Source organism: Sebastes umbrosus, chromosome 8, assembly GCF_015220745.1.
Source record: "Sebastes umbrosus isolate fSebUmb1 chromosome 8, fSebUmb1.pri, whole genome shotgun sequence".
Classification (NCBI taxonomy): Eukaryota; Metazoa; Chordata; class Actinopteri; order Perciformes; family Sebastidae; genus Sebastes; species Sebastes umbrosus.
The window spans coordinates 14668004-14680488 of NC_051276.1; the positions used below are offsets into that span (position 1 = coordinate 14668004).

Consider the following 12485-nt stretch of genomic DNA (forward strand, 5'->3'; position numbering starts at 1 on the left):
GAGGCTCTCTGTGCTCTGCTGTTGACACAATTGTCAGGTCACATGATTGCTAAAAGTTCAGTATAATCCCTGTAGAGTTACATTTTGCTCGCTGGCCCATTTTCCAAGTATCACATCATCCTTTCAATTACCTCTCACTTCTGGAAAGGGCATTCATGCTTGTGCTTTTTTCTGTCTGTTGTGAAATTGTTGTTTTGTATTATTTTGTGTGTGTTGTATATAACTGTTAGTCTGTTTGTGTGTGCTGACTGGATGTAGACTTGGAGCAGCTGCTGACTCTGGACCTGAAGGAGTTTTCTGATGGAGAGATGACCATAGCACTCACTTCAGTGACCACATATAAGGAGGTAAGTTTTTATCAGCCAGATTCCATTTAGTTTCTGTTCAGTCAATTAAAACAGAAATATAAAACCAATTTGCCAATGAAATGTTTTTATTATTTTGAAATATGAAAAGATCTTTCTGAATGTTTAAATGTTGGCCTCCTTTAATTAACGGGAACTTGAACCCAGCTGTGCAAGGCAGAAAACCCAATAAAGATTAAGTTAAGTTAGCTGACGCTCAGTCAATGAATCATGTTAACTGGGAGGTTGAAAGACCCATTTCATTTCAATAACATTTAAGGACAATTTACAACTCCATTAAATACATTTCACACCACCATTAAATGGAAACAACATATTTATATATATATTAGGGCTGTCAAAGTTAATGTAATAATAACGCATTAATGCAAATCCATTTTAACACCACTAATTTCTCTAATGCATTAACGCATTTTGTGATTTTTAGGTTGTAGCGGGCTCATTGTTAAAGCTAGAGTGAAGATATTGGCATCATATGAAACTAGAAAACTTACAAACCATGTCATATTAGCTTGTCATGAAGGAGGCGTGGCATAAAACTGGCATGGCCATATTCAAAGGTGTCCGTTGACCTCTGACCTCCAGATATGTGAATGAAAATGGGTTCTATGGGTACCCACGAGTCTCCCCTTTACAGAAATGCCCACTTTATGATAATCACATGCAGTTTGGGGCAAGTCATAGTCAAGTCAGCACACTGACACACTGACAGCTGTTGTTGCCTGTTGGGCTGCAGTTTGCCATGTTATGATTTGATCATATTTTTTATGCTAAATGCAGTACCTGTGAGGGTTTCTGGACAATATTTGTCATTGTTTTGTGTTGTTAATTGATTTCTAAAAATAAATGCACACATTTGCATAAAGCAAACATATTTCCCCACTCCCATGTTCATAAGAGTATTAAATATTTGACAAATCTCCCTTTAAGGTACATTTTGAAAAGATAAAAAATGTGCGCTTAATTTGCAATTAATCGCGATTAACTATGGATAATCATGCGATTAATCGACTGACAGCCCTAATATATGTTATATATTATATTATATTTTATGCAATATTTCTAACATGACAACGATCAAAACTATGTAAATGTGGCTTCCTAAAGCTTGGGTGCTGACGCGGAAATATTGGCTAATTAATACACTTATTACGTACATTAATGGCCTCATTAGCCTGACTGGTTCTTTTTAATATATCATGGTGATTATACTCGGATATAATGCGGCCTATTTCCGAACTTGCTCTTTTAAAAGAGACATGGAAGCAAAAAAAAACGTAGACATTTTGCTATTAAAATGTATAAATGCATAAAACAATGTCTCTTTTTTCTTTTTTTTTTAAAGTTACTTTATTTTATGGCTTTGTTGTTTTGTATACATCACACCGGCGCTGTGACATTTTGGGGAAGTGTTGTTATGCATGTAGAGGAGCCCCTCTGATGTTGTGATGTTCTGCATTTGTATGAGATGCAGATGAAGGCCTGAGAGCCTCACACACAACCAGGTACCACCTGCCTCCCCACTGATACCCTAAAATCCAACACACACTGAAACATACACACATTTTCATACACAAATGTGGAATCTCTCTATCTCTGTCGCTCTCTTGTTCTTCCTCTTCACATTTGCAGTCACACACATACACACAGAGGGTGCTTTAAGCCTTTAAGCCTACCCCTTGCTTTTCTCCCTGCCGCAACTTCTAATGTGTTCACCCCCCCTCCCATTACCACCACTATCCCCCCCTCCAAAAAAAAATCATTCATTATTTCTTTTATATCTCCTTTTCACTTCCAAAGCCCATTTTTCTCAGCGGCTGCCTAGCGTGCGGTATTAGGCTATGTGTAAAATAAATGATGTCTGTAGCCGTAGGGGTATGGCTCTGCCTCCCCCAGAAAACTACCTAACGTCCAAGGAACATTAAACACCCAGATCCTCGTTTAGCGAATAAATAACCATTCATTTGAATGGCTTTGTCTGTGTGTGCGCACCGGACTTTCTGTGCATATTTTACCAGCGCTGTGCCGACATGCTGTGTGTCAGGAGAGACAGAGAGAGAGAGAGAGAGAGAGAGAGAGAGAGAGAGAGAGAGAGAGAGAGGGGGCCCATTAGAGACTTAATATAGAATAAATGGCCAGGGGCCTGTGTGTCGCCAGCGGACCCTCCAACTCCACAGCGTCATGGTGGGTTACTAATGACCTGAGATCGGGCTCCAAAATGAACCCCTTATATGCATGTCATTTGCAGTGTGTATATATTTATATATTATTTTTTAATTGTGTTTGAAAAGAGAGTAAAACGGTATGAGAGTGTCATTTATTGAGGGGGCTTAGGGAAGTTCTGCCTTAAATGATTCTTTCCAGAAAACTAAATAAATTAGATTCAATTAGTCTTTAATGGTTTATGTGTTATGTGTTTGTCAAAGTGTGTTTTTTGTCTGCGTGTGTGTTGGATAGCAGTTAAAGAGGACAGAGTTAGATTTTGGGGCTGTGATTGCCTAGTTAGCAGAAGAAAAAGCTTCAGCGTGTGTTTGATGTAATGATATGGACACATCGTATATAGACTGACTAATGTATTTTTCTATACTGTATAAACATACATTAGTCAGTCTGTGTGCTCCTTTATTATGGAAGAGAAAAGTGGGAATGAATGGAGTTTCATTCTTTCAAAATCACAGCGCCTGCCTGGATGTTTCTGTGTGTCATTTGTATCTGTTCATCAACGTGCGCTACATTTGAAGCCGTAAGGTAAATATTTCTATCAGTTCCTCAAACAATATTTACATGTTTGGCTATAATGGCACAAAATACTGCTCAAGAACTATGATGAAAAAAGTTTACCACGATGAGCAATACTTATATGGATTTGTTTGTGATGCTTTTTTGTAATTTAGCATTAACAAACAGCTGTATTGAAGGTGACACATTTAATATAATTGGTACAGTGTAAATAAAGCTGAGAAGCAGTAAGTTACATATTTCCAATGCAATCTTGTCAGATGTGCTTTATGCATACTGTAAATATTGTTGCATTCAGTCTGTACACAAGAAGGAGACTTTTGTGGTTTGTTATTTACACTCCACATACTTAAAGTTTGTGCTATTTTTCTGTTGTTTTCACAATGCCCCTGCTAAAACTGCAACTATCCCATATTGCAGCAGTCCGTGCATGTTGTAACATCTACGCTCTTGATGTTCTGTGTGCAGTATTTCTGCTTTCCAGAAGCAGAATATGTCTAACAATTACCAGCTAAAGTTACTGAATCTTAGTTAATGAAATAAACAGCTCGGAATGCATTACCTTACTTAGCTTGTGCTGACATTTGGTAACTAAGTAAATAAAGCACAAGAGTAATACTCTATAAATGACATAGGTCTTTAGGAGTTGCAGTGGACATACATACATTGAAGCTTGCGTAGTCTATATAAATTTGAACTCTAATTAAGAATAAAGGTAAATACATACTCCCTTTAAATCATCATCATGTCTGAGAGGTTATATTTTCCTGAATTTCTTTGGGTTAGGATTTTAAAGTATTTCTAGGAAACTAAATACAAAAAAAGTAATTGGTAAAATTCTGTATTAGGAATTATCAATAGCCTTAATAATAATTTCTAGTTATTATGTATTGTTTGTAGGACTGGGCGATATGACCAAAATCTTCTATCACGTTATAGGTAATTTCATATCTACATAACGATATACGTATATCTCAATATAACATGTTCTGATAATTCTATAAATAAATAGTCAATATGAAAAAAACACATGGTAAAGACCATTTTTGTATATTCCTGTGTGGATTTAATACTTGACAAATGAAGTACTGAGTATTTTCTCATTTTAAGAACTTGATATACCATATCACGATAGAAACAATATAGAAAACTATATACGATAGACATTTTATATCATTTTGACGATATTGATAAATCGTCATAATGCCTAGCCCTAATTGATTAATCTATCTCATTTAATCTATTTATGTGTTGTTATGGCAGAAATGTATTGTGTCTTATGCATCATAACAATTTCTACATTTGCTGTTGTTTCTCAGTATCTCACTGCAGAAAAGACAAAGTATTCAGCCCACACAGTGTGGTATTTACTTTTATATGGTCAAGCCATCTGGGACTTTTTTTCTTTTTTGGAAAAGTCAGCAATTTGTCTCTGTGTACAGAGCATGCTGGTAGCAGCACCGTGAGGCGCCACAGGACCCAATAGGGGTCAAGCTCCTCCTTGCTAAAGGGCACGCAGCGCAGCATCACCTGTAGATGTCAGAGACATGACAGCTAGTAGCTAAACTAGTACAAGATAACAGAGAAGTTGGAGGGCTTTTCTTGCTTGTATGAAATGTTTTGTGTAACACTTACATGAAGCTCAAATTAATAAACACACTAAAAACACATTATTCACATGCCAGTGTGTGTGTGTGTGTGTGTGTGAGTGTGTGTGTGTGTGTGTTTGTGTATCAGAGGTTTTCATGGCTCAGTAATTAGCGCTGGCAGATGAAGCATTGGTCGGATAAAGAGTTGTCATGCTGTGGAGTTGATGAACTGTGGGAAGGACAGGAGCCCACAGCCACCCACACACACACGCACACACACCCACACACACTCACACACTCACACTCACGCACACACACCCACACACACTCACACTCACACGCACTCACAATCATGAATATGTGAATAATGTGTTTTTTGCATGTGTTAACATCTAAGTATTACAATATGTTTTAGAGTTCTTTGTTTTCTGTCTTTTGAAAGCTATTTCCACTATTGATACTGTAGAGGGGGGAAAATAATAAAAGTTAGCATTTTGGTTTGAGCTCTAAATGTCATATGAACACTAACATTCCAGATATCTGAATAAATGTTGTTTATTTTCTGTGTGTGGTAAACAAAATCAATCATCTTTTGTTCTGTGAGTGTGGCTATTGTAACTGTGTGTGTGTGTGTGTGTGTGTGTGTGTGTGTGTGTACGTTGAGTATCTGCTTACGAGTATTATTACAACATTATTTTGGACGTTTATTATTTTTCCATTTTCCTTGCTATAGTGTTTTTTATGTTGTAGATTTGTTTGTTCTATTCTCTCTGTGCATGTGTGTGTGTGTGTGTGTGTGTCCATCTCTCCATCTGAGGTGCGCTTTAGGTTTCATTTTGGCAACGTTGATTGTCTCTAATGTGTTGTTTGTTCACAGTCCTCCGGCCCTTCTGTTTGTTTATGCGGGGCCAGTTTTGCCCTACGCCACTTGCACAAATAATTATGCTCGCTAATGAAGGGGCCCGCAGCCACGGCACTCGGTAAATGCCTTTCTGATGAGAGGCACTAGGAGACAGCAGGTGCAGGGTGGGCCTCCCAGGGACTAAGATTGAAGACCAGGAAGTCAGGGTGCCCCACCCCCTCCATCCCTCAATCTTTCTATTCCTCTCTGACTTCTGACTATCCATTAAGTACATACTGCTCTCTAAATCTACATAAACATAACACCCTATTTACAGTAGCCTGAGATCTGCTGATGCCATCAGGACACTGAAAGCACATATACACATCTCCTAAGTCTGTTTAGTCTCTTTATATGGGAATATATTCAGACTAATGTACACAGAGAAGCATCACTTTTATCTGCTGTGTGAAAATACTTTGCTTTAAATTTGTTTGGCTGTAACAGACATTATAATATGAATTGTTTCATATACATATTTAAACAAGTTTAGAAAACCGCTACACAAGACAGTCATCATACTGTATCTTAAGTAACTTGATGTTTCTTCCTCATCATCTCTTCTGAAACTCTCGTTCTTTCTCTTACCCCATTTCCATCCTCCCCCTGTGGCTTCCTTGGGCTTTGAGGGCAAACAAATAAACAAAACAAAACATTTATAGACTCAGTGCTTGCATCTTGGCCCCCAAATCCCTGCACTTAGAGCTGAGCGAATGAAGCATGCGGAGAAGGCCCATATGAGAAAGACAGACAGAAAGACATTTGGGCTTCTTTTTCTGCAAACTTTTACCCCCCTCCCCTTTTCCCTCTGTCTCTCCAAAAACTTCATAAGCATTGATACTCTTGTGTACGCGTGTGTGTGTGCGCACGAGTGTGAACGAGAGCGCGTGGCTGTTGGTTTGTGAGCACATGCATGTGTGAGTTTGGCTGTGCATGTGTGTGTGTGCCAAGTGGTATATGTTGCACATGTGTGCGTGCGCTTGCATGTGTGTATTTGAGCAGGGTGGTGTCAGCTCGCTCCTTGCCACCCCATTTGCTGTAGCTGTACCGCTGTGATCACAGACAGATGTATAAATCAAACCTCGCTTGATGGATTCATCAGGGTGGCGAAACGATCGCCTGAGAAGAACTCGCAACTCTCTTAGCGTTCTGTGTTCTGACGGAAAGGGTATGCAAAGAGCCTAAATGGATGAACGCTTGATTAATTCTTTGCCGGAGATGTTGGCGACAGCAGGAAATGTGTTTTTGCTTTGACTGTGTTTGCACGGGAATTTACGCGTGCGGGGCGTGAGTTATGAGGCCTGAGTTTTGTACCTAAGGCTATTGTGCATAATGATGGCAGGTTGGGAGAACTGCAAGCAGCCGCTAAAGACTTGCTACCTGTGGAGCAAAGACAACCAAAGAGAGAGGGAGGGTGTGTGTGTGTGTATGTGTGTGTGTGGATTGGGGCCTAGTGTGGGAGAAAGATGAAGCTGCAAAGTGTGTGAGAGCAAGAGATGAAGAGGCAAAGTGTGACAGGGAAACAAGACACACAGGTGAGGAAGTGAAAAATTAGATAAACGGAGAAGAGTTGGGTAAAAGAAACATATAAAATAAAGTATGTCATTATAAAAAAAAACAAGAGATGTAATATGCAACGTTATCTTAAAGGGAGAATAATTCCCCTTTGATGCACAAATACACAAATACAAATGAACATGGGTTCAACCTGCTTTTGACCATTCACACCATCGATCACTGGTCCTCAAAGATCTCGGTCAGCGACTGTAATTCAGGGAAAAGCTGTCTTAGACTGGGAGATGCTGCACAAAAAGAGGTCTTCAACTATTTCAATCTGTATTCCAGCACTTTAACGTGTATGCAGAAACGTGTGCTCTAATCGCAGTGAAGCATCTTGGCAATCAAGATTAGAAGAATGTCTACAGAGGAGAGAAGCTTTTCTTGTCACAGCAGTTCTGCTATTGTCATAGACGTCATATTAGCAAAGCTCAGGAACAACAAGGTTACTCAATTGAAATCCCCAAAAGTCCTTTAATTCCAAAACAAAGCCAGGTCAGATAGCTTAGCCATCACAAGCAAAAAAAACAGATTATTTTTCTTTCCATCGTGGGTGTAAAATTGTTTTAAAACCTTCATATGTTGCTAAAGGTTTTTAGTGTTATTTTTAGGGTTATTTCCCCCTTCTTGTATTTCTATGTTTGTGTGTCTAGCATGTTTTTTACTTTCCTATTATTTTAAAATGTCTTTATTTTTGTTGCTTTTTCTGTTTAGTTTATAACTCCGAACATTTACTTTTGTTACAAAGTTTGTCTTATAAACATTAAATCATCAAGTACAAGTGATAATAATCCTCACATTTTGATTAGCTGTGGGGCTGTAACTACCAATTATTGTCATTGGCAATTAATCCGTTGATTATTTTCTCTATTAATCGATTAGTTGTTTGGTCTATAAAATGCCAGATATTGGGGAAAAATGTCAATCAGTGTTTTCCAAATCCCCAAATTACGTCCTGAAAAGTCTTGTTTTGTCCCAAACGCAAAGATATTCAGTTTACTGTCATAGAGGAGTAAAGAAACCGGTACTAAAGTACTTTTTTTTTTCTTTAAAATTACTCAAACCGATTAATCGAATATCAAAATATTTATAATATTAATATATTATATATTATTATTATTATTAATATTAATAGTTGACAAATAATTGATTAATCGCTGCAGCTCTAATTAGCTGTAGCTTATGTGATGTACTTTCATGACAAAACTACCATGTTGTTAACAGAACACTTCTCACTGATGCAGTTTAAAGAATTAAAACTGTTAATATTCAAAATATGTGCGGTAGCAGATCTGTTTCCAGTGACTCTCTGCTCTTAAATAAAAATGAAAGTTAATAAAAAGTGAGTACAGTGAAGGGTTTAAAGGGAAACTATGTTTGTGATATCTCAGCTTACCAAAAGCTCAACAAATGACAAACAGGTTTCTGTGTCCGGATCCTAAGGTTCTTGGAGTCGGTTATCAAGTGGATTTTTATAGCTAACATGTTGGTAATTTATAAGAAAAGGCAATCTGTGAATCTGAGGGTGGCAGAAAGAGGGAGAAAGAGGAGGGGTAGGCAATATGAGTAGTAATTTACTCAGTTAAGAGCCAAATGGCAGACAGACTGTCGCCCTGCGTGTTATCTCCGAGATTTGCACTCTGCTCGTTTTCTGACTATCTTTCCCCCTCTGTGTGTGTGACAATGTGTGTGTGCTGTTTTGTGTGCATATGCACGCAGTTGGGTAGTAGCTTTAGAATATCAGCATCATTTGAGCATTTCTTTGTTATTGTACTGTAAATCATGACGACTTTATTGCTTTACCAGAGCTCATATGTGTACACACTGGTACATGTTTGTTCATATACTGAGATTACAGTAGACGACTGCAGGCGTGTGCATATGCATGTGTGAGGGTGACTTGTGTGCTTGTACTTATGTGAGTGAATATGTGTGTTTTAACGGATCTTGGGAGGCTTCATTGCACTCATCAGGATATCAGTGTTGAGAAATGGCAGTGTCAGTGAAGTGTGTGTGTGTGTGTTAGGATTGATGGGCCCGAGTCTGACAGCAGCCATATTGTGAAGAGAGAGAAGGATGGAGGGATGGAGGGAGGAACAGAGGGAGGAGTATTGTAGCCCCCTCATCCTCACAGGTTAATATTGACACAGCCTGGGCAGATACAGAGCCTGGGGCGCTCATCAATCACTTTCAGTGGACCCATACAAATACACTCACATACACACAGGCTCAAGCTGGGAAAAGGACCACACACACTGCAAAACACAACAGACAGGAAACAATGCAAACTTTCAAAGTCAGACAGAATCATACACCATTTGGACGAGTCAGGCAACATGAACAAAAATATGTTTTCATGAATACCAGACACACGTCCTCTATTAGCTTCACTAAAACGACAGCATCGCTTTCGTTTAAAAGTTCTACTTAAATAAGCACAACAACATTTTTTCAAAACAACTTCACAAAACAAACAGTGGTACAACAAATCGAGATTAATCAAGCAAATACGTTTTCAAAAGTACCACTTTATGTGTAACCCTGGGTTGCAAATTATGGTTGCCATAACATTGTTGTTAATCATTTCAGAAAGAAAGAAAAAGCAAGTTCCCTTGACAAGTAAAACAATTAATTAATGCAACTTTCCATCCATCAATCATTGTGCGTGTCACTGAATTACCATAATCTGTGCATGGTGGCTGTTTTAAGAGCAAACAGTTAATTTCCAAACAATAAATCACAAAGTGTCTCTCTACCCCTCTGTGCGTTTTGACAGCTTCGTCTCTCATTGCTACAGATGAAGGCTTACTTCAAACCACTTCAGTTTTACAAAAAAAACTAAATCATATGCGCAATAAAAGGCAGGGGTCTAACAAAGTTTTCCATACAGCTTTGGCCAAAATGTTTATTAATCATCTTGAGATTATTACAATGAAATGTAATAATTGCTGTTTTTCATAATTAGTTCATTAATATCATTTTGAAAAAGTTGTCAAGTAGTTTGCATCAGATCTTGATTCCTTCCAGCTTTTTCTTTTTTCTTTCTGCTTATTTGTCTCTTTTTTATATCTCTCTCTCTCCCAGGACTGGCATGGTTATGTGGATGGGCTGAAATCATTCAGCCATCGTCATGGCTACGATGGTCTGGTGGTTCTCCTATCCATCAATGATACAGTTCATCATCCCCGCCAGCAGGTGGCAGTCTACTCAAACAACACAGATCTCCTAAACCAGGTAAATAATATGCAAGACCACCAACACAAGAGTGAAACACAAGTGCTTCTTTGATCAACACAGCTCTATGAATGATTTTGGGAACTAGAAATAGGCATTGCGGTGTCTCTTATTGATTTGTCAATTTTCCTTAATCCATAGATGTGATTTTACCTTTGCTAAATTATTGAGGATGGTAACAGCAACTTGACAAGAGGTGTATTGAGAGGTGTGGGCTGTTAGTTTGGATAAAGTGCCCAATGGAAAGGTTGCTCTGCTGATAATGCTCAGTGACAACACAGTATGTTGTTTGCAATCAGGCAGAATTGATATTAAGTCCTTCTTTTTATCGGTCTGTTGCACTTCCCAGAAAATCAATAAAATAAATTAACAGAAATAGTTCAACATTTTCGAAAATGCACTTATTTGCTTTCTTGACAAGAGTTACATGAGAAGATCAATACCACTCTCATAAATGTCTGCTACAGCCATCAGCCAATTAACTTATCTTAGCACCTCCCAGCCAAGAAATAGGCTGTATTCAAAACCGCATACTATACTAGTAGTACGTACTGATGTGGCCAAAATGTAGTATGTAGTATGCAGTATGCGAACAAAAGCCAAATCTCCAGTATGCCAAAAATACCCGGATGACGTACTGATTTGGAAAAATTCTCCAGTATGCATCAGACCAGTCTATCTCGCCTACTGTATCCCACAATGCAAAGCGCCGGAACAGCACAGGCTACCGGTACAAAAACAGCAGCCAAAAGCTGCTCATTTTTTACGTTTTTTGTAGCCATTTCATCACTAAATTCACTTCTGAAAGTTTCTGAGGCGAGAAATCAACTGTGTAGATTATTAATATCGGCAGTTTTACGAAGTTAGATGGCGAATCGAACATTTGTTCCACCGTTGTCGGAGTTTAGAAGCTCCACAGAATACCGTGACAGCCAGTGACACTCACAGAGCGGCTGCAGAGCAGCAGAGTGGCGAGGGAAAGAGCAGCTTCTGACATGGCAGAGAGATTCCTGCTGAGACAACATGTCACTTTTTTAACATTTCTCTAATATCTGGAGGGAGATCAGTCCACTTTTTTTTTGCTGTAACTGAAAAAGCAGTTTGAGTAAAGTAAATGTTGTGGATGAATATTTTATATTTCCCGTCTCTCCTCGTTGATGATCCTGTTTGTCGGACTTCATTATGAGCTGTTAGAATAAATAGTTTAAACCTGCAGTATCTTATAAAGTAAACAAGCAGAACATAAACAACAAAATCAAAGTTGTATTTTTTGATAATATTGGAATAGTGGTACAAGTTTGTTTTTTTGTCCTGTGCTTTAAGAGCTGGTTTAAAGACTAAAGCCTCGTCTAGCATACTGCTAAATACATCACATTAACTGTCACATACTGCATACTACTGAGGAACGCAGTATGCAGTATGTACTGTATACTGCATACTGCGCTCCTCAGTAGTATGCAGTATGCGGTTTCGAATACAGCCATAGTCTTATTTGTGCTAAAGAAGCGCTAATAAGCTATTCAGCTGCTGGTTGTAGCTTCATATACTGAATAGAAATTAGAGTTGTATCGACCTTCTCATCTAACTCTTGGCAAGAAAGCAAGAAACCATATTTCCCAAAATGTTAAACTATTGCTTTAAAAAGCCAAAATAGAAAAAAAAATCAACACAGTGGCTTTCATTGCAGATCTGCTGTGAGTTGGAGGAGTCTTCCAGCTGGTCTCTATCTGGTGAACTGGAGGCCAGGGAGAGTCTCCAGGTCTACCACATTCCTATAAACACCTACTCAACTTCTGGTACTCCTCCTCTGCTGGTGGAAGAAATAAAGGGCCTCCTCAAGGTCTTTGTTGACCGGCGGAGCTCTGTATTAGCCTGCCACCCCAGCAGTAGGACCTCTTCAACAGAGGGAGTGGCAGGCAGTGTGGAGTTCTCCCAGGGATCATCTGGTATCAATGACATGGATGGCTCTGACATAGAGAGGGCCGAGGGAGGCAGTGGAGATGTGGTGCCAGTAGCAAGGTAATTAAATACACCCCTTTGATTTTGTTTCATCCACTGTTTGGTGTAAGTCATCAAAACATGAAATTTGAGATTGAATAT

The 12485-nt window shown here is 38.7% G+C and overlaps 1 protein-coding gene across 5 annotated transcripts in view; it reads left to right on the top strand.

Moving 5' to 3' along the window:
• LOC119492850 (protein prune homolog 2-like) overlaps positions 1-12485 on the top strand; it is a 50734-nt gene that overhangs the window by 17547 nt on the left and 20702 nt on the right. For all 5 annotated transcript variants that reach the window (XM_037777673.1, XM_037777674.1, XM_037777676.1 and 2 more), the window contains exons 6-8: positions 259-347; positions 10236-10385; positions 12073-12404. In XM_037777673.1, coding sequence (XP_037633601.1) covers positions 259-347; positions 10236-10385; positions 12073-12404 — 571 coding nt within the window. The remainder of the gene's footprint in view (positions 1-258; positions 348-10235; positions 10386-12072; positions 12405-12485) is intronic.